Below are 23,643 nucleotides of genomic sequence, written 5' to 3'. Positions count from 1 at the left end.
ATTACGGCACAGCTTAATAAAGCGATCAGTTGACAGGGAAAATACTGTTGCGTCAACGAAACGTCAGTTTGGTAATGGTGAGAAGTATGGGGTGTAAATATTGTAGAGGGACACTAAGATTTGACTATAACAAGTAGATTCAAGTGGATGCAGGTTGCAGCAGCTATGCAGACTTGAAGAGAGCTGCACAGGACAGACTAGCTTAAGGTGCTGCATCTAACCAGTCTTCTACGGACTGAAAGCCACAACAATAATTATCTGTATTTACAGAGAAAGAAGGGCAAACAGGAAGCTATACAGGGTGGTCCATTGATAGTGACCGGGTCAAATATCTCACGAAATAAGCAGCCAACGAAAAAACTACAAAGAACGAAACTCGTCTAGCTTGAAGGGGGAAACCAGATGGTGCTATGGTTGGCCTGCTAGATGGCGCTTCCATAGGTCAAACGGATACCAACTGAGTTTTTTTAAATAGGAACCTCCATTTTTTATTACATATTCGTGTAGTACGTAAATAAATATGAATGTTTTAGTTGGACCACTTTTTTCGCTTTGTGATAGATGGCGCTGTAATAGTCACCAACGGATTAGTACGTGGTATCACGGTATCACGAAACATTCCGTCAGTGCGGACGGTATTTGCTTCGTGATACATTACCCGTGTTAAAATGGACCGTTTACCAATTGCGGAAAAGGTCGATATCGTGTTGATGTATGGCTATTCTGATCAAAATGCCAAACGGGCGTGTGCTATGTATGCTGCTCGTTATCCTGGACGACATCATCCAAGTGTCCGAACCATTCGCGGGTAGTTACGTTATTTAAGGAAACAGGAAGCGTTCAGCCACATGTGAAACGTCAGCCACGACCTGCAACAAATGATGATGCCCAAGTAGGTGTTTTAGCTGCTGTCGCGGCTAATCCGCACATCAGTAGCAGACAAACTGCGCGAGAAACGAGAATCTCAAAAACGCCGGTGTTGAGAATGCAACATCAACATCGATTGCACCCGTACCATATTTCTATGCACCAGGAATTGCATGGCGACGACTTTGAACGCCGTGTACAGTTCTGCCACTGGGCACAAGAGAAATTACGGGACGATGACAGAATTTTTGCAAGCGTTCTATCTAGCGACGAAGCGTCATTCACCAACAGCGGTAACGTAAACCGGCATAAATGCACTACTGGGCAACGGAAAATCCACTATGGCTGCGACAAGTGGAACATCAGCGAACTTGGCGGGTTAATGTATGGTGCGGCATTATGGGAGGAAGGATAATTGGCCCCCATTTTATCGATGGCAATCTAAATGGTGCAATGTATGCTGATTTCCTACGTAATGTTCTACCGATATTACTACAAGATGTTTAACAGCATGACAGAATGGCGATGTACTTCCAACATGCTGGATGTCCGGCACATATCTCGCGTACGGTTGAAGCGGTATTGAATAGCATATTTCATGATAGGTGGATTGGTCGTCGAAGCACCATACCATGGCCCGCACGTTCACCGGATCTAACGTCCCCGGATTTCTTTCTGTGGGGAAAGTTGAAGGATATTTGCTATCGTGATCCACCGACAACGCCTGACAACATGCGTCAGCGCTTTGTCAATGCATGTGCGAACTTTACGGAAGGCGAACAACTCGCTGTTGAGAGGAATGTCGTTACACGTATTGCCAAATGCATTGAGGTTGACGGACATAATTTTGAGCATTTATTACATTAATGTGGTATTTACAGGTAATGACGCTGTAACAGCATGCGTTCTCAGAAACGATAAGTTCACAAAGGTACATGTATCACATTGGAACAACCGAAATAAAATGTTCAAACGTACCTACGTTCTGTATTTTAATTTAAAAACCTACCTGTTGCCAACTGTTCGTCTAAAATTGTGAGCCATATGTTTGTGACTATTACAGCGCCATCTATCACAAAGCGAAAAAAGTGGTCCAACTAAAACATTCATATTTCTTTACGTACTACACCAATATGTAATAAAAATTGGGGTTACTATTTTAAAAAACGCAGCAGATATCCGTTTGACCCATGGCAGCGCCATCTAGCGGGCCAACAATAGCGCCATCTGGTTTCCCCCTTCAAGCTAGACGAGTTTCGCTCTTTGTAGTATTTTCGTTTGACGCTTATTTCATGAGATATTTGTCCCAGTCACGATCAATGGACCACCCTGTGTACTGATAACCACAAGAAGGAATGTACACTATGCGACACAATTAAAGGATCACTTTATTGAAACCCCGTAATTGTGTCGCACTGCGATGCATTGAGTTTGAAATTTGGCTCAGAGGTGCCTAAATCCCTCCTCTGTAACGTTGCAAAAGGGTGGCGCCATGCGACGCCACCTTTGGGTTCGGAGACGCTTCAAACACGTGCTGAGAAAAAAGGTCGATCGAAGCACACGAAATGAATTAAAATTTGTGCTCCGACCGGGACTCGCATCCGGGTCTTCGTGTTTGCTAGGCAGATATGCTAACCATTACACCACAGCAGTACGATGGTCAACATTGCTGCCCGAACTGCCTAAGCTGAGTGCCCTCCCCAACGCACACTTCAATTCATGTTTCTCTTACATATTGTCACTACTGCCAGGGCTCTCCGACATTCGCAAGCACCCCAGCATTGCACGTCATGGGGCGTCATTGTACCATTGGTGATCTTACAGATCTTATAATTAAATGTTTCCCTGAGACATATAAGTCTTCAATTCATTTTTCCCTTTCATATTGTCCCTACAGCCAGGGCTCTCAGACATTGGCAAGCACACCAGCATTGGTTATCTTATAGATTTTATAATTAAATGTTTCCCTGTGACATTTAAGTCTCTCTTTATTATCTACGATAATGATCGAATTGTCCATTATACTGCTGTGGTGTAATGGTTAGCATTTGTGCCTCGCAGGCAAGTCCGGGTTCCGGCTGCAGTACAAATTTTAATTCATTTCGTGTGCTTCGATCATTATCGTAGATAATAAAAAGAGACTTAAATGTCTCAGGGAAACATTTAATTATGATCTAAAAAAAAGGTTAGAGCTCTGAACTTTCTGTTAGGTGTAATGTGGGTAAATGATGCCACATTGGCACCAAATTTCACCACAATTCTGCCCAACGCCACTGTGGACCGTGGACACGACGGGAAGGTCACCGCACCCCCTCTAAGCCACATTTCACTCTTACCTTTGACGCTCCCGCTGCACCCGCCTTTGAAACCACGTGGTTTTCTTACATACAGCCTAGGAAAACCTTTCAGACAGAACAACTCCAAGAGTCGACACGAAAAGGCCTCGGGGATAGCATAGAGCCCGCCAAGGCCGCCAACGAAACCACGCTTTCCTTGGGGCTTTCATTTCCACATATTTCGCGCTCGAAAACAACAGTCCGACAATTTTTGCTCTGGTGTTCAGGGTGGAACCACTTGCGGCCGTTCAAAACCAATCGACGAAAATTTGAACGCGATCTGAATCTTATGCTTTTACGAAATGGTTCAAATGGCTCTGAGCACTATGGGACGTAACTGCTGAGGTCATCAGTCCCCTAGAACTTAGAACTACTTAAAACTAACTAACCTAAGGACATCACACACATCCATGCCCGAGGCAGGTTTCGAACCTGCGACCGTACCGGTCGTGCGGGTCCAGACTGTAGCGCCGACAACCGCTCGGCCACTCTGGACGGCTATGCTTTTACAGCCGTCCTGTTTCGTACCCTCCGCCATGATCACGAAGGGGTGGAACAGATGTGTGGATAAAACGGTAAAGGGTCTCCCTTAGACAAGCCAGCTCGACAATACCTCAATGCCACCTGCCCGTCTTTACTGAGTAACTTAAAAATGTACTTTTACAGAAAGGTGATGAGAGTCCTAGGCAGGCTCTACTTTCGCTCTTGGGTCTTTTGTTACGCATGCGGAATCGGAGGAGTATCGAAAGGATTGAATGTCTGCAAGCACCTAGAACTTCGTCACAGGTTGTCTCCGTCTAGGTACATTTTTAAGCGCTCAGTGTGTTGCCGAACTAGTGGTCTTAGTGAGATCCTTCGCCATTTTATTCATGCATTTGTTAATATCGGGCATATCCGTGCTCATGCCACAGGAGGGTGCGAAACAGGAGGATTGTAACAGGGTAAGCACGCATTGCAGCTTCAGATCGCGTTCAGATTTTGCAGAATGGTTTTGGTTGGTTGGTTTTGGGGAAGGAGACCAGACAGCGTGGTCATCGGTCTCATCGGATTAGGGAAGGATGGGGAAGGAAGTCGGCCGTGCCCTTTCAGAGGAACCATCCCGGCATTTGCCTGGAGTGATTTAGGGAAATCACGCAGAATGGTTTTGAATGGCCCCTAGTGGTCCCACCCTGTACATCAGAGCATAAACTGCGGTCGCACTGCAGTCCAAACGGGTGTGATCATGTTAAATGGGGTTGTAGGACCCACGATGTACTCGTATAGAAATTGATGCCAGCAGTGTCACAGGTGGTCAAGAGCGTGGTTCAGTTGCTGAACACACTACGAACTGCTGTTTTCGACAAGGAAATGTGTGCGATTTAACGCCTCAGGGGGAGGGGTGGTTTCATTGACACTCTTTACGCTCTTTATCCCACTCCAAAGGCCTTTTCATGTCAATTCTGAGAGGTGGTGTATCTGAAATATTTTCCTCCGCCAACCATGAGAAGAAATGGTTCAAATGGCTCTGAGCACTATGGGACTCAACATCTGAGGTCATCAGTCCCCTAGAACGTCGAACTACTTAAAACCTAACAAACCTAAGGACATCATACACATACATGCCCGAGGTAGGATTCGAACCTGCGACCGTAGCGGTCGCGCGGTTCCAGACTGGAGGGCCTAGAACCGCTTGGCCACACCGGCCGGCCATGAGAAAACCACATGATTTCAACACTTGGCGGCGCGGTTCTGTCCTGCATCTCGGCGGAGTCAGAATGTGAGTAAGAAAGGGTGTGACGACTTTCCCATCTTCTGACACGTCCACGGTGTCGTTGGGCCGAATTGTTATAAAATTTGGTAGCAATGTGTCATCGTTAACCCACTTTACACCTCACATGAACTTCTGGTCTCTGGCCTTTTTTTCGCATGTGTCGACAACTGACTGTTTGAAGTGTCCTCGAGCGGCGCCACGCTTTTACATAATCGAAGAGAAAGGTTGTAGGCACCTCTGACCAATTTTCAAACTTAATCGTCGCAGTGGGAGACAGTTACGGGCTATCGAAAAAGTGGTCATTTAATTGTGTTGCGAAGTGTAATTTACGCAATTTTCCATCTGAGCATGAGACCTAATGAAAGGTATAGTTAAGTAATATGGGGTGATTGTTGTTAAAAACTGTTAGATTTAAGATTTCATTATGCTTCTACAGTGTTGACCATTAAAAATTAAACAGTAGCTTGTCAAGAAATCAGAAACATGTATTATCGAAGCCATTATGAATTTTTTTGTTACTGATTCTCTGCCTAGCCTCTACTCTCCTCCGCGGACGAGATTGCTGGCACTGCGCTTACGATCACCCTGCAGATAGCCAGGTAGGCAAAAGAACTGAGGGGGTCAGAAGAAGACGAGATGTAGCAAAATGCCACTTATGGTCGTAAAATGGTACAGGACTGTCCTCTCCGCAGTGTCTCACGGAGTACCCTCTCGAAGTAATTGCACAATCTGATCAAAAGTGGGTAGATTACATGTAATGCAAAGTAGACCCCTAAACGTCTTGAGAGGTGGTCCGCCAGTATAAGTGAAAGCTGTGAGTATTGTGTTGTCAGCAGAGAAACAGTAATATCTGAGTGTGTCTGTGGAGATGTCAGTGACTTCGAAAATCGACTTGTCATCCGATCTCACCTGGGCAATAAATCCGTAAGGGACATTTCAACACTTCTGAAGCTGCCCAAGGCGACTGTTGGTGCCGAGATTGTGAAGGGGAAACGTGAAGGAACAACCACACCTAAACCAAGACCAGGGGCCCCTCATGTACTGACGGACGGGAACGTCGAGCGTTTAGGATAGTGGTCGTAAAAGATCACATGAAATCAGCAAAAGTAATCACTCGAGAGTTTCAAAGTAGCACAATGTCTGTCTGTGCGTAGGGAGTTACAAGAACGAAAGGGTACAGTGATCGAGGAGCTCCTCATAAGCCACTCATTTCTGTAGTGTGTGCTAACCGACGCTTGTTGTGATGTGGAGAGCGACTTCACTGAACAGTGGATAGCTGAGTGATTTGGAGTGATAAATCTCGTCGTATATTGTGTCAATCCGATGGAAGGGTTTGCGTTTGGCGAACGACTGGAGAATGTTACCTGCCACCAGGTGTGGTGCCAGTAGTAAAGTGCAGTAGAGGTGATGTTAGCTATGGCTGTGTTTTTCGTGTTTGGTGTGTGATCCCCTTATTACTCTTAAAGAGAAAGCTAAATGTGGAAGGATATGAAAACATTTTACACCGTTGTGTACTGCGTACAGTAGAGGAACAGTTCGGAGACGTTGATTTAACAGCATGACAATGCACGCTGTCCTAAGGCAGCTCTGTGAGGCTGACGTCTGCGGACAGTATCACTCCTGAAATGGACATGGTTGCCCATAGGCACGACATCAACCCAAGACTTATAATGTCGACTTCGCTCCAGACCTCAGCGTACAACATCACTTCTTCGCTGGTTAAGGGTCTTCGGGAAGTATGGGCTGTTCTTCCTCCACAAACATTCAGAGAGCTGAATAGAAGCGTCCCTGTCAGAGTTCAAGTCATCATAAAAGTAAAGAGGAGTGTATTTTTTGCGCGAAAAGAACATGCTGCTTAAGAGATATATGCAGGATGAACTGCACCCACATTGATAAAATGTCGTAGATTGTTCAAGGATATTTTCTGAGAATGTTAAAGTAAGGGACGCGTGATGTGCAAGGGCTGTTACACAGTAATTCTATTTCGTTTGATTTCTTATCTCCATTTGTCTTTGTGTCTGTATTACGATGCAAGTATCTGCACAACAGCGTACATGTCATCGCTACGTGCTGTGTTTGTTAGGTGGGAACAAACTACTTTCATTTATTCACGGTACTTCCTGTTGACAACAGTAGTATTCAATTTACTCTTAGTCCTCAAGTTTGAATTTAGTACTGCTCCGTCCAGTCTCAATTAAAATTACCAGATTATCAGATCCGACATTCGCCTGATAACCAAGCGAAACCTTCCAAAAAATCTTAGTCATGAGTGGAGGACTCAACCAAACTTAAACTCTTTCATGACACTGATCGAGAGAAAAAAATTAAAATTTTGTTTGTGTATGTCTGAAAGTATGCTGGGAAAAGTTGTTCGTTCCAATAGTACAAGAGGAAGTCGCACTGAATAGGTTGCTGCAAGAGTAGTTTCTCTGTTGCCGAATTTCGTCCTTCGCACACAGATATTCTTAGGAATGTATGAGTATTGTGGCTTGACTACATGTTTTGCTGCAGTTAATACCGAAGAGTGCGTCGTGGCGTGTTATGTGTTTGTGTTTGTGTTGTTGGTGGAAGAAGACAGAGGGTAGGCTAGCAGGCTGAACGTCCGTGTTCTATGGATTAATCACTATCAACTAAACCGCGTTCCTTCACGCCATGGGACATTGGGAACTGAATGTGAAACTGTTGAGGGGTGTGAAATGTAACAAACGATACAGGCGCACTGCCTGATTATAAGAAATTGTAGATCAACGCTCTCTGCAAATCTGATTCTTGGATAAGTACATAGGACAAAAAATTAGTAAGCCTTTCAGGTGACGTCGCGCTAATAGTGCGCAAAACCACCTCTACTCTTTGCTAATGGCCTCAGTTTGGCAAGGAAGAGAAACTACAATCTTCTTCAAATATTCCGTATTAAGTTAAACCCGCTAGCTGATGCTTAGGTTTCGTAGAACTACCAAATTGTGGTGATGTTGACTGCTGTGTTTCACCCGATGTTACAAATTGGCCAAGACATTTTCGATGAGGGTCAGATCAAGTGATTTAGCGGGCCAGTCGAGGTGTGATAGGATGCATGAGTGTTTATCAAACAAATCATTTGGTCACCAAGAATGTTGAAATGGACATCCTGGTCCATGTTAATGGTAATCTTAATGGGCGGGCCGGAATCATTGACATAAATAAATAGAACCCAAAAAATAACAGGAACTCCTCTGGACTGAACTTCACCCTCCACACACTGTGAGTCTAATGCTTTATTGAGCCGTCTGTGAACTAGACGTACTGCATTTGAGAAAAGAGGCACTCAACGCGCCTTCAGTCAGCTACTATCAAGTGTCTGTGTTATTTGGCCTACTGAAGACTTGCAGCCTTATGTACCCCTGTGAGTAATAATGCCGACAAAGGGTACCATTCATCTCATCTTCCTGTTGGTTAGGATCCTTTTACAACCACTGTTCCTACACCTGGTTGCATGGGTGTGGGCGGTTTATCATTCCATGTAGACACTACAGGGGGCTTGCCGGAGACACCTCTGCGCCAAGTCAGGGTAGCTGTCGGTAGCCTGTCAAGCGTCTTCGACGCTACTGAAACCTTATTAGAGTTCAGTATTTATGGACAAGGTTTACAAGTTGTCGTTCTTCCGCATCAGGTCGGTTGTTGCTCAGTCAGCTGCGTGTTGCAGTCTGGTTGACGTCCGCCGAGTCAGCTCAGCGGTTGCGCGCCCAGGAGAAGATGACAGCGACCTTCGCTATGAGGGGGCTGCCGGCGAGTAGGCATGGCCGTTTCGGGCTGGCTGCTGGAGTGTACTCGGCCCCACTTCGAATTGTATGATGACCCTTGATGATGCACCCGCGATGTTGATCTGCTTCCTACCGTTGTTAGGTTTCAGCATCCAAAGATGCCTGAGTGTTGAACAGGAACGTGAACCCCAAGAGGCTCTGTTGCTGGCTTCTGCCTTGAAGTTTGGTATTGACAGCAAAGTGCGATGTGGCGTTGTCGGTAGACAGCCACTTTCTCCATCAGCTAATGGTAGGCTGTCAGCAGTATAACGTTCATCAGGTGAAGGCCATTATCTTGAGTACACTTTCGGCTAGTTCACAGACTGTGCTCGACCATTAGGACGTAGATTCACTACAGTATCGTAGTCATGGAATCGAGTGCAATTACTGTGAATGCCATCGATCCCAACGATCAATTCATGACGAGAGCTGGAGTATTTAAAGGCAGCTAGAACGAGGTTACGACGCAAGATTCTATTCGTAATAACCGAATGTGCTCTCCTTATATTCAGCTACATTCACTGAACAGATTCTATTCGTAATAACCGAATGTGCTCTCCTTATATTCAGCTACATTCACTTAACAGGTTGTTAACTGCTGTGTCGCTCCCTCGCTATGTGCTCTTGTGATAGAGATACAGTTCCTTGCAACATGTCTTACGAGCTAACGAGTCGTCGTCGACGAGATTCATTAGCGACGTACTGGCTTGCTTCCTCCTCACACTTCTGTCTCTGACGTAACTTGAAGTTGCTTGTGTCAATGTGAGCCAGTTGTAATAAAATTTTCATCATTATTAGCTCTTACTTCTCTGTGCTGTAGCAACACTTTGGACTGTCTGGACTGGTATACCAACAAGTCCAAAATTATCAATTACAGTGTGATCGTGGGTAAGTCCAAACACAACAGCTACTTTCTGCCATTCCGTACGTCTTCATGCTGGCCCGCCTTACTACGCTGATTTCTTTCAGCTTACTGATACATACACAACACTTCACTGTCATGATTTAGGTCAGTAGTGGACTGTAACGTGACGACCTGGCAACGGTTCTACACCACCTATTGCGTTTCTAAGCGACCAGCCCGCTCTTTTCAGGGGGTGACTAATACACTGATGGAAAAAAAAACAAAAAAAAAAAACGCAGCACCAAAAAATAATAAAAGTAGAGCAACGAAATTTCGAGAACACATTTGTCTTGGTACGATTTTTAAGCGATTAACGTTAGAAGACCACAGATTAATATCATTACAAGCTATGCCATGGCAAATAAGAGATGCTGATGCATTAATAACCGGTATGACCGCCAGAATGTTGAATGCTGACATACACACGTACATTTATTGTGTTGTTTAGGTGCCGGATGTCAGTAGTTCCATCGCTGATGCACTTGGTCCGTCAATAAGCGGTTGGTCAATTCTGTTTGTGGTTGATGCTGGAGTTGTCATTCGAAGATGTCCCATATGTGTTTGGTTGGAGACAGATATGGTAATCGAGCAGGCTAAGGCGACATGGTGATGTTCATGTTGAGCATGATGGGTTACAACAGTGGTGTGTGTGGGGGGACGTTATCCCCCTGGAGTGCTGTTCATGAATGGTGGCACAATATGTCGAACGAAATCGCACCCCAGACTGTAACTCCAGGTGTAGATTCAGTGTCTCTAGCACGCTGACAGGTTTGTAGCAGGTCTTCAACTGGCCTCCTTCTAATCAACACACGGCCATCATTTTCACCGAGGCAGAACCAGCCTCATTAGAAAACCCAATAGACCTCCACCTTGCCCTCCAGTCAGTTCTCGCTTGACACCACTGAAGTCGCTAATGAGGGTGGCTTGTGGTCAGCGGAATGCACGCAAGAGGGCGGCTGGCTAGGAGCTATCCTTTAAATTATCGATGTATTTCAGTTTGTTGTGTCACTATGATGTCAACTGCTGCTCAAATTGCTGCTGCAGATGCAGTACGATGCGTCAGAGCCATACACCGTACATGAAGGTAGTGCCAGGTGGCCGTCCGGAACCCGATCTTCTTGCGACCGTACATTCTCGTGAACACCGCTGCCAACAATTATGCACATTGGCGCTATCCTTACCAAGTCTTTCTTTAATATTACAAAAGGAACATCCAGCTTCGCGTAGCCCTATTACACCACCTCATTCAAACTCACTTGTCAGTGAGGTGTTGACAATGGTGTCTTTGTTGTCTTAAAGGTATTCTTGACTAACACCAACTCACGACGTCCAATCTCAAAGGTAATCAACGTTCACCACCATTACAACGTGTATTTAAAGCAAACCTCATTTGCATCCTTATAGTTGAGCTACTGGCGCCACTTTTATCCGACTGGCACGAAATTCGAATAGATATCGACTTTCAGATGTAGAAACACACTTACCAACCTTCGTTTATGTCGCCCAAATACTTCTTGGTTTTGCGATTTTTTTTCCGTCAGTGTATTTTGCCCGGTGAAATAAAAGTCAAACTGCCTACTTTCGCACTAGCTTCACCTTAACAACTTCGGCTTCTGTTTTTCTATGACAGGCGTGGAGCCTCAAATTCATCTTATTATGTCTGATGGAATGTCTCTTACAGATGGTGCGACAACATTGCAAAGCCTTCCTGCACGTGACAACGTCACTCCAGTGAATGCGACATCTTCGACAAAAGCGGCCGAGTCCCGGATACTGGGTGGTAGCTACGCACCCGAGGGCACTTTCCCCTACCAGGTGAGTGGCGTCAGTCGACCTGTGCAACGAGTGACTCGAACTGCCCTGCAAGAACGAAGGAACTATCATTTCGGAGTGGCTGTTGGCTAGTGCAGGCATTTCTAGCTGATAGTACTTCGGTAGCTATGTCAGATGTAAAACGTAACTGTTTAGTGCAGGTGAGTGATTTGGGCACATGTAGAGTGTAGTGTTACGTTTATGTTGTTGATAACAACGAGAGATTAAAGCGAGAGCGAATCACGGTGCCGGCCGTAGCATAATTCTCTCATACACGGTGTCTCAGGAGGAATGGTCAGTATGACAGTAACTATCATTTGCCCGCCCGGTTAGTCGTGCGGTCTATCGCACGGCTTTCCGGAGTGGCAAGGAGCGCCTGGTCCCCGCCACGGATCCGCCCGGCGGACTTGTGTCGAGGTCCGGTGAGCCAGCCAGTCTGTGGATGGTTTTTAGGCGGTTTTCCGTCTGGGTCGGCGAAGGCTGGCTGGTTCCACTTATTCCGCCTCAGCTACAGTATGTCGGTGATTGCGCAAAGGAGTTCTCCACGTAAACGTACACCACCATTACTCTACCACGCAAACATATGAATTGCAAAAAATGGTTCAAATGGCTCTGGCACTACGGGACTTAACATCTGAGGTCATCAGTCCCCTAGAACTTAGAACTACTTAAACCTAACTAACCTAAGGACATCACACACATCCATGCCCGAGGCAGGATTCGAACCTGCGACCGCAGCAGTCTCGCGGTTCCGGGCTGAAGCGCCTAGAACCGTTCGGCCACCGCGGCCGGCTATGACTTACACTCGTCTGGTGTCAGACGTTCCCTGGGGGGGGGGGGGGGGGGGGTCCACCGTGGCCGAACCACTCAATAGCCCTGAAAGAGTGGGGCGGCGGAGGGGTGAAGTGGACTGCGGTAGTCGTCGTGGGGTTGTGGACCACTGCGGCTGCGGCGGTGACGGAGCCTCTCCGTCGTTTCTAGGCCCCCTGTTAATATACAATACAATAAACTATCATTTGAAGCCAAAGTGTCTAGTAAAGATTGACTCTAAAATGCATACCTTAAGAGCTATGAAAACTACTTTACTTTCGATACTGTGAGGTAAATCTCTTCTATTGCAAGTTCCTTACTTTCCATGCGAAGAACGTCCAGTAAACATTACCTGTAAAGCGCATACCTGACGAGATATGAGTTGCTCATCTTCGCTGCTGCGAGACACATCTCTTCTACTGAACATGTGCTCATAGTTCTTACGGTATGTGTTTCTGAGTCCATATTTACTGAGCATTTTTTCTTATTTTGGCCTGTGCTGTCACCACCCATGTTAAGGAAAGTAAAGAACCTGCAGTAGGAAACGTTTGTGTGATACTATCGAAGATGAAGCAGTTCTCATAGCTCTTAAGATGCGCACGTTTTTGCCCATTGTAACTGTCATATCAGCGAATATTGACCACTTCTATGGGACCAACCTGTATAGCAACAAGGGAGTCGCCGAGCATAACGTCCTCATTTGGCGGACGGATCACCATGAGGTGTTCTATATCCTTACTGCATAAGACACCATGAGAGATTTGAAATTTTTATCAGGATATGAACGAGGAACTGTGTCATCTGTGTCAGCTATCTGGTTCTTCCTGCTTCAAGTTGAACGCTGGTAACGAAAAGCTCTTCACCCCCTCGGATTCGAACCACTTTCTTAAAAAGGAAGTGTGACTATGGAGTTGTATGAAGAGAGAATTATACAACACAGAGGATTAACCACAACAACCTCGCAAAGGAAATAAAAATAAATAATTTTAACTTTCACAGTTAACTGTAATGTCAGTTTCTGGGTGACCATCCTATTTTTCTTGTTTTTTAGTACAATCTGTTTGTTTTTTTTTAAACTAGGAAACAACCTGTCCTTTTCTCGGCTGACTGGCAGGTCGTACTACGTAGGTCCATATTTGAAGTGTTCACTTTTGTAAAACAATACTTTTAATCTACTTCCGGAATCAGGCTACGCTAAAACTATACTTGAAAAGACAGAAAATTGGAAGCATAATGATGACTGCACACTTGTCCATTCTGATTGGGTGTTCCATCGTTCTCGCAGATTATTCGAGTTAGCCTCCTAGCAGCAGGTCAGAGCTGTCACCTACCATGTACTGCTATTAGTAATTCTGAAATAACGTACTATACAGATACTTCATTATTACTATTGTTATTATGTAAATAATTATTATTACTGATGCTAATCGCCCCATTTAGTCGCAGACTAGTAGTAGAGTAATAGTGGTGGCGCTTCATGTACCACATACCCCCATGAACAATGTTGCATTACTATCTAATAAAAAATAACTAACTAAAAATCACTACACGCATAAGATTGGTTCAAATGGCTCTGAGCACTATGGGACTTAACATCTATGGTCATCAGTCCCCTAGAACTTAGAACTACTTAAACCTAACTAACCTAAGGACAGCACACAACACCCAGCCATCACGAGGCAGAGAAAATCCCTGACCCCGCGGGGAATCGAACCCGGGAACCCGGGCGTGGGAAGCGAGAACGCTACCGCACGACCACGAGATGCGGCACGCATAAGATAAATAAAGCGTGTTTCTAAATTCGAATTACTCTCTAAGACAGCTTGCAGCTGGAATCGAACAGGAGTCACTTTGAACGATGGCTTATGTACGAAAACACACCACCTTCATGCTGCAGGGCCAAACATTTCGCAAAACGTATTTCACTCTACGAGGAGCGACAATAAAGTAATGAGCCTGATTTTCTTTGCAAGATGTGGCAAACCTGCAGGCTTGCGTAGGCACAATATCTTTGATCTTGGTCTATAAGCTGCTTCTAGTCCACGCAGTACATCGATGCAACTGCTCAGTCGTGAATTGTGCTGTAATAAGTGAACACGTGTTTGTGTCTCTCGTCACGGAAATGGAAGCGCATAATATTGCGCAACGGTATGCCATTTCTTCTTGCTTTAAATTGGGTGAAAACGCGACGACAACTTATGGTAAGCTTCAGTACGATCCAGAGACAAAACGCCAAAGTTCGCAATGGTGCTCAAAGGGATCACCCAGACCAAAAAAAGCTCGCACTTCAAAGTCAAAAGTGAAATCTATGCTTGTGTGCTTCTTTGATTCCAAGGGAATTGTTCATAAAAATTGAGTGCCTCCAGGACAAACAGTTAACCAATACTACTGCAAAGAAATTTTAGAAAGACTTCGTAAAAGAGTTCTTCGTGTCTGCGCCAATAGTGCTGATAATTGGATTCTGCATCACAATAATGCGCCATCCCATACTGCTCTGTCAATACAGCAATTTTTAAAATCAAAACAAATTTCAGTACTGCCACAGCCACCTTATTCACCAGATATCGCTCCGTGCGACTTTCTTCTATTTCCAAGAGTCAAAACGGCGCTCAAGGGACACCATTTTCAAACGACACAATATGTCCGAAAAGCTGTGACGAGGATCTTGGAGGATATTACAGAAGATGAGTACCAGAATTGTTACCATCAATGGCAGAAGCGCTTGAAAAAGTGTGTTCAATCAGAAGGGAACTACTTTGTAGGAGACAACACTAAACTTGACTAAAACGGTGAGCAACATTTTTTCTCACATCAGTCTCATTACATTATTGTCACACATCGTATATATATGCTGGTGGAAGGGTTATAGTGAGTTAACGTGTTGTACGTAGTTAACTAACTAATGTAATACTTATAGTGTACAATTGTAAGGAGAGCTGAGCTTCAGTGTGGAGCAACAGCTGCCATTGTAGGAAAGCTGGACAGGAGCGGAAGAGATTAGCGAACAAATTAACACAGTAAACAGAAGATTTACTTGCATTTCTCGAAGCATATGAAGCTAGCTATCAGTGTCAATAAGGATGACACTTCCTTTATAAAGCATGAACGATGGAGTCCGAGCGGCGATTGGGCGGCGTCTGCGTAGCTTCACATAGTGAACAGGCTCCGTGCGTGAGAGGGCTGAGGGCTGCCGCCGGCCATCCTGTACTGCGGCAGCAGAGGGCGCTCGTAGTCCAGAGCCTCTGGAGGCGTGGCTCAGCGGGCGTGTTCCACTGGGTCCACTGGATCCGACACGAGCGCTATCGACGTCTGACAGCAATTTGCGATTCCGCTGACAACTTTGAGGCATGTGGGAAGATATCAATATGTGATACCACAGTGCTAGTGGCCAATGCTGAGCGAGAAGCGAAACATGTAATATCCGCATACATAGTGCACACTAAGCGTCTCTCCTTCCACTGAAGATGTGCTTCCTGTTCCACTCCTTCATCGGCAGTTAGCACAGGGAATTGTTACCACATTAGTTAGTTGATTTAATTGTTACAGACTAATTCCCTTATTCCGTGTAAACAAACGACAAGAATAACTTACAGTAGGAACTCGAAGATGGTTCAGAAGCAGCTAGCTGACAAGAGGTTTACTTTTATGTCAGGTAATGGCAGATTTCAATGGTACGTACTCGGAGTACTGGAAGGGAATAACCTCTGAAGTCACAGTAATCGTTGAATACGCCCCACTGGCTCCCAAACTAGTCGTGCTATTATGTGGGATACAAACTAGTAATCCTGTAACGTAGACACAGCTGGAAAGAGCACAATGAGAAAGCTCCAGCTGGTAAATTTGTCAAATCTTGGCTATATAAAAACACGGTGCAATTTATGTCTGAGTTTTTATGTAGGACAGACAGGGAGGGCATTTAAGACTCGCTTTCATGAGCATTTACACAAAAAGACGGTGAGAATTCATATATGTCAACTTTTGCAGAAAACTCAGGCTTTCTACTCCATCCTTGCTTAACATGGTAATTTTTCATATTATTGACTAGGGCTACAAAATGAACTTTTTAGAAGAATTTGAAATACCTAAACATTCCAACCCAATTATAGGGCGTAGAAAAATTTCCGCTAGCTGGAGATCACCGTACAAATACACCAGCAAATAATTTTTTTTTGTATTTATACAGTGATCTCCAGCAGTATAAACACCTAAGCATGGGCACAAGCCCGAAACCGGTCGTGTGACAAATAAATAATCTTTTACTGTGACTGCCGGCCGGGGTGGCCGAGCGGTTCTAGGCGCTTCAGTCAGGAACCGCGCGACCGCTACGATCGCAGGTTCGAATCCTGCCTCGGGCATGGGTGTGTGTGATGTCCTTAGGTTAGTTAGGTTTAAGTAGTTCTAAGTTCTAGGAGACTGATGACCTCAGAAGTTAAGTCCCATAGTGCTCAGAGCCATTTGAACCATATTTTTTTTTTTACTGTGAGTGGTAGCGGAAATTTTTCTACGCCCTATAAAGGAACAGTCACGGAGTTCAACAGCATCCACTATGGATAAAATTTACTTATTTGCACCCAAATTCAAAAGATTTGTTGATTGATCACCTTATAGTAAAAATAGACACTACTTTGATTGCATAGCATGTGAGAATTAGCCCTTTCCTTTTATATATTACAACTATTTGCCACATTTTTTTCAAATTTATTATATGTAACTACTTTATGTGCCTTAGCTACATTTTTTATATGCTGCTGGTACAACAGCTTGACATGCACATAGACTTGATTCAGTTACTTTAAATTGTCAATTTATGTTTACAGTAATCATATATAATATATATATTTTTGGACATATCATGGCATGGCACTATGCTTCTAAGAAAATACTGAAATGTGCTAAACGAATACTAATTAAGTTTCTGTAAAATAATCCTTATACTTTACATAAATGTATAGCGAAGGTCAAAAAATTTGTAATATCCCTAATTTTGTAGGCTTCTGAAGCTGAAAAATTAACCTGTGGAAACCAGTAAAGCGAAAGAGAAATATATTTGCAACTGATGACTGAATTTAATAATGAAATCGTAAATCTTTTAATAACTGGACTCCGTACTCCTGAACTGGCAGCAGCTGGAAGACTTCAGGCTGCCAGGGGTTTATGTCTGATCACTGAACTAATAATAATAATAATAATAATAATAATAATAATACCCGTGGAGGCCCGGGAAAAGAATAGGCCTCCGGTATGTTCTGCCAGTCGTAAAAGGCGACGAAAAGAACAAACCACTAATAGGGCTAACCCCCCTTTAGTGTGATTAGTTGGTTCAGGACAGAACTAAAGAAGCCTCGGACAAGCGCCGTCATGGTCGGGGACGACGCTTGAACCCTATGCCCGCCCACAATGGTAACGACACTGCTAGCCAACTGGAAAATGATTTAAATCCAAATAGAGGTGTTTTGCGGGATATGCTTCCTGCAACCACCCTAGAAGGAAAACAAAGACAGAGGATGAGATGGTCAGATGAAGTTAATCGACACCTCATGTTCTGTTATTACCAAGCAACAAACCTAGGAACCAACACAACTGGATACAGATCACAAGTATACACAACATTTATTACCAGATACCCAGAATTAAAATTTTTAACAGAACAACGACTAGCTGATCAGATCCGTGTAATAATCAAAAATAACAGGATACCCCAGTCAGAATTAGAAAACATCAAACAACAAGTACAACAACTACTGGAACAAAATAATGTGCAATCAGAAGAAGAAGAAAATACAGTAATGGTCTCAAACATCCCAGAGCAAACAAACAAAGAACAACACGCACCAATTAAACAATCAGAGGAAAACGAAATCTTAAGACAGCCACCAGAACAAGCACAAATAGAACACGAAGTGACACACATGTTAGATATAGAAGAAAAATTTCAGCTGACATATATAGAATACAAAGACACAAATACAGACATAAGACCATTCTTGCATAGACCACCAAATAACCCACAAGTCGAAACAACACTAAAAACTATCAACAAAATCATACACAACAAAATAAATGAAAACACAACTATGGAAGAGTTACAACTGCTGGTTTATATAGGAGCACTCACTACACTAAATATACACACTAGACAGAGATCAGAACCAACCAACACACAGAAGAAACCCACAAAACCAGCATGGCAACACAGGCTACAGATCAGAATAGAAAAACTGAGAAAAGACATCGGACAGCTAACACAATTTATAAGAAATGAAATCTCGGAAAAAAACGAAAAAGGTTAGGTAAAATCTCACAACAAGAAGCGACAGAGCAATTAGACGAAAAGAAGCAGAAATTACAAGCATTAGCCAAACGACTCAGAAGATACAAAAAAAGTGAAAATAGAAGGAAACAAAACCAAACATTCAACACAAACCAAAAGAAATTTTACCAGACAATAGATAACACACACATTAAAATAAACAATCCACCAAACATAACAGACATGGAACACTTCTGGAGCAACATATGGTCTAACCCGGTACAACATAACAGGCATGCACGGTGGATACAAGCAGAAACAGACACATACAAGATGATACCACAAATGCCTGAAGTGATAATTTTGCAACATGAAGTCACCCAAGCAATTAATTCTACTCACAATTGGAAAGCCGCTGGAAATGATAAAATAGCAAATTTCTGGTTAAAGAAGTTCACCTCAACACATTCACATCCAACTAAATTATTTAACAGTTACATTGCAGACCCATACACATTCCCTGATACACTTACACATGGAATAACTTATCTGAAACCTAAAGATCAAGCAGACACAGCGAACCCAGCAAAATATCGCCCCATAACATGCCTACCAACAATATACAAAATATTCAATCATTAAACAGAAATTAATGACACATACAACACAGAACAAAATTATAAATGAAGAACAAAAAGGCTGTTGCAAAGGAGCACGAGGATGTAAAGAGCAACTGATAATAGATGCAGAGGTGACATATCAAGCTAAAACTAAACAAAGGTCGCTACACTACGCATACATTGATTACTAAAAAGCTTTTGATAGTGTACCCCACTCATGGTTACTACAAATATTGGAAATATACAAAGTAGATCCTAAATTGATACAGTTCCTAAACATAGTAATGAAAAATTGGAAAACCACACTTAATATCCAAACAAATTCAAATAATATCACATCACAGCCAATACATATTAAGCGTGGAATATACCAAGGAGACTCATTAAGTCCTTTCTGGTTCTGCCTTGCTCTGAACCCACTATCCAACATGCTAAATAATACAAATTATGGATACAATATTACTGGAACATACCCACACAAAACCACACATTTGCTATACATGGATGATCTAAAACTACTGGCAGCAACCAATCAACAACTCAACCAATTACTAAAGATAACAGAAGTATTCAGCAATGATATAAGTATGGCTTTTGGAACAGACAAATGTAAGAAAAATAGCATAGTCAAGGGAAAACACACTAAACAAGAAGATTACATATTGGATAACCACAGCGACTGCATAGAAGCGGTGGAAAAAACGGATGCCTATAAATATCTAGGATACAGACAAAAAATAGGAATAGTTAATACAAATATTAAAGAAGAACTAAAAGAAAAATATAGACAATGACTAACAAAAATACTGAAAACAGAATTGACAGCAAGAAACAAGACCAAAGCTATAAATACTTATGCCATACCAATATTGACCTACTCATTTGGAGTAGTGAAATGGAGTAACACAGACCTAGAAGCACTCAATACACTTACACGATCACAATGCCATAAATATAGAATACATCACATACATTCAGCAATAGAAAGATTCACATTAAGCAGAAAGGAAGGAGGAAGGGGATTTATCGATATAAAAAACCTACATTATGGACAGGTAGACAATTTAAGAAAATTCTTTATAGAACGAGCAGAAACTAGCAAAATACACAAAGCAATCACTCATATAAATACATCGGCTACACCACTACAATTTCATAACCACCTCTACAACCTTTTAGACCACATAACATCAACAGATACGAAGAAAGTAAATTGGAAAAAGAAAACACTTCATGGCAAGCACCCGTATCATCTAACACAGCCACACATCGATCAAGACGCATCCAACACATGGCTAAGAAAAGGCAATATATACAGTGAGACAGAAGGATTCATGATTGCAATACAGGATCAAACAATAAACACCAGGTATTACAGCAAGCATATTATTAAAGATCCCAATACCACAACAGATAAATGCAGACTTTGTAAACAACAAATAGAAACAGTAGATCACATCAAAAGCGGATGTACAATACTAGCAAATACAGAATACCCCAGAAGACATGACAATGTCGCAAAAATAATACATCAACAGCTTGCCTTACAACATAAACTTTTAAAACAACAAGTTACTACATACAAGTATGCACCACAAAATGTACTGGAGAATGATGAATACAAATTATACTGGAACAGAACCATTATAACAGATAAAACAACGCCACATAACAAACCTGACATCATACTCACCAATAAAAAGAAGAAATTAACAGAACTAATCGAAATATCCATACCCAATACAACAAATATACAAAAGAAAACAGGAGAAAAAATTGAAAAATACATCCAACTGGCTGAGGAAATCAAAGACATGTGGCATCAGGATAAAGTTGACATCATACCAATTATAGTATCAACTACAGGAGTCATACCACACAATATCCACCAGTACATCAATGCAATACAGCTACATCCAAACACATATATACAACTACAGAAATCCGTAATTATTGATACATGTTCAATTACCCGAAAGTTCCTAAATGCAATATAACACATACCGTACAGTTAATAGGAAGTGACGCTTGATCAAGGTCCGCGTCACTTTCCATTCTCAACCAGACTTAACGTCTGAGAAAGTAAAGAAATAATAATAATAATAATAATAATAATAATAATAATAATAATAATAATAATACTGAGTAGGTCCTGCTGCAGTGTGCTAGCCATTATATAGTTACTGCTGTACTGTGCTGCCAGTTAGATCAATTATCATTGCGAAGTGAATAACGAAGCAATTTCGGTCTAGTGTGCATACTATCTAGAGCTCGGAGAAAGGATTTTCATGAGATATTTAAGCATTCGCGACATATATATCTCAATATTACTGTCGTAGAAGCCTGGTTCGAAGTACAAAGTATGTGTGTAGAGGGTGGACTATGTGAGAAAGTTGTTGTTCACAAAATCTTTTTACAAGCTGTAACTTCCACTACCCTTCAGGGGTAATAATATCATCAGTAGCAAGCACTGTTGTACACGAATGGGTTCGAAAGGTAACTGCAAAGCAGTTGAAACCGGCGATATTCGCAGTCGCCGTCCAACTGAACGCTAGTGACAGTGCTGTTGGCTGCTTGCTTGTCCTCCACGTTTCCGAATTACATGCTGTCCTTTGGGACCAAGTCCATTAAAACGACAAGCGCGTATCGAGATCTTTGGGTACCTTTTTTCCTCTCGTCTGGGCCTACTGACCTATACGTAAGTCCAGCCCTGTTATAACAATGTAAAATATACAAGGGGCATGTCACATAGGCGGTCTGGTTAAATATGCCATATCGATATAATTTTTGTGGGGCATGCGGGTGGAGGGTGGGGGTGGGTGGCAGATATCCAGGTCGAGTTTTATTTATTCGGATTTTAAATGGTTCAAATGGCTCTAAGCACTATGGCACTTAACATCTGAGGTTATCAGTCCCATAGACTTAGAACTACTTAAACCTAACTTAACCTAAGGACATCTCACACATCCATGCCCGAGGCAGGATTCGAGCCTGCGACCGCAGTAGAAGCATGGTTCCGGACTTGAAGCGCCTAGAACCGCTCAGCTACAGCGGCCGGCTGATGAAATGATATGAGGACAACACGACATCCATGGAATAGAATGACCATGAGACCAGTTGTTCTATTCCATCCATGGAATAGAATGACCATGAACGCAGTAGTTTTTTATTTATTTTTTATTTCCGTGACAGTGATTTTATATCAGCTGGTCTGCCTCATTTATCGTTGTATCCAAATGGTGCATAAATGTTCAGCTACATTCAGATCCGATGATGACACCTTTAGTGTGTTGAAACCGGTCATCCAGTAAACAGTATTTAAGCGATCTTGGCTTTTGAATTATTTCCACAACAGAGTGATCGCCCCACAACCCACTATGTGTTCACTGCGAAATAAAAACTTTATCTTAAAACTGACTTACTTAGAATATACCTTACACAAGTAACTAACTGAAAATAAAGTAAGTATGGTACCTTCTTAATTCATCCCTCTTCACTTTTTGCCACAACGAAGTGCAAAAGTGGGTGATCAGACTTTCCCGAGAAGCTCTAAAATGTGTTTTCAAATCAAGTTCTCTTCAGTCTGAATATCGAAAATATTAATATTCATTCACATTTATGAATTTGTAGCGATGACTCAAATTCATCCATGGTGCTGCATCTTTCTTTCAAAGTGAGTGCATGAACATTCGTCAGTAATTTATTGAAATAAATCATTTGCAAGTTGCTCTTTAATTCCATTTCTCTCCGTATTGATTATAATAATTGTGTTATCTTGTAAGTAGGATGCTTAGGTCTTGCATGGAGTCTGCACTAGCAACTTGACCTAGGGCCCATGAATCGGTATGCTACTTTTAGTACCTTGGGGGCATTCAGACTTAACAACTAATATGATAGAATTTCAGGGTCGCCACCAGCCGAAGCCGACTCTTAAGACAAGAGAGGAGACTGAACTGGAAAATGTTCATAAAAAAAGGGATTTACAATTATTTTCCCCCTTTTTTTGATCACTTAATTAAATTGTTCTGGCGATTTTCACCGTCCCTTTTATTACTGCTTTTTTGCAATGACTCGTCAAAAGATATAAAATGTTCAGAGCATTCGTATTGATTTTACAATTAAAATCGGGTATTAACCTAACGATCATGAAATAATAAGCAGGATTTATGGTATATTACTCAATTAGCAGTGCTCAATAATGGCGAGAATCAATTACATTGTAACGCTTACCTGACACTGGAACAAAACTGTTTCTCTTTAATGAGAAGATCGTAAAACGGAAGGAAAAGGAACTGTAGTAATAAGGAAATGGCCATACGCTCAATTACTCAGTTCAGACTCAGAAGAGGGACTCAGCAAGAACCACCACCAGCACTCCCATGCAAAGGGGGAAAAGTGGGCAGAGGGAGTGCATTTATTATCACAGAATAGCAGACGGATAAATCAAATCGATGGGGAATAATCTGGTCCGGCTGAAGGCCTCCACCTATCCCACACCCACGTGGTTCCCACACAATA

The 23,643-nt window shown here is 42.7% G+C and overlaps 1 protein-coding gene across 1 annotated transcript in view; it reads left to right on the top strand.

The window, feature by feature from the left end:
* LOC126253226 (trypsin-1-like) overlaps positions 1-23,643 on the top strand; it is a 180,608-nt gene that overhangs the window by 20,170 nt on the left and 136,795 nt on the right. The window contains exon 2 of the mRNA XM_049954414.1: positions 11,315-11,448. Within this exon, the coding sequence (XP_049810371.1) occupies positions 11,315-11,448 (134 nt within the window). The remainder of the gene's footprint in view (positions 1-11,314; positions 11,449-23,643) is intronic.

This window comes from Schistocerca nitens, chromosome 4, assembly GCF_023898315.1.
Source record: "Schistocerca nitens isolate TAMUIC-IGC-003100 chromosome 4, iqSchNite1.1, whole genome shotgun sequence".
Classification (NCBI taxonomy): Eukaryota; Metazoa; Arthropoda; class Insecta; order Orthoptera; family Acrididae; genus Schistocerca; species Schistocerca nitens.
Note: the sequence above shows the minus strand (reverse complement) of the source record. Positions and strands in the feature narration are given on the sequence as shown.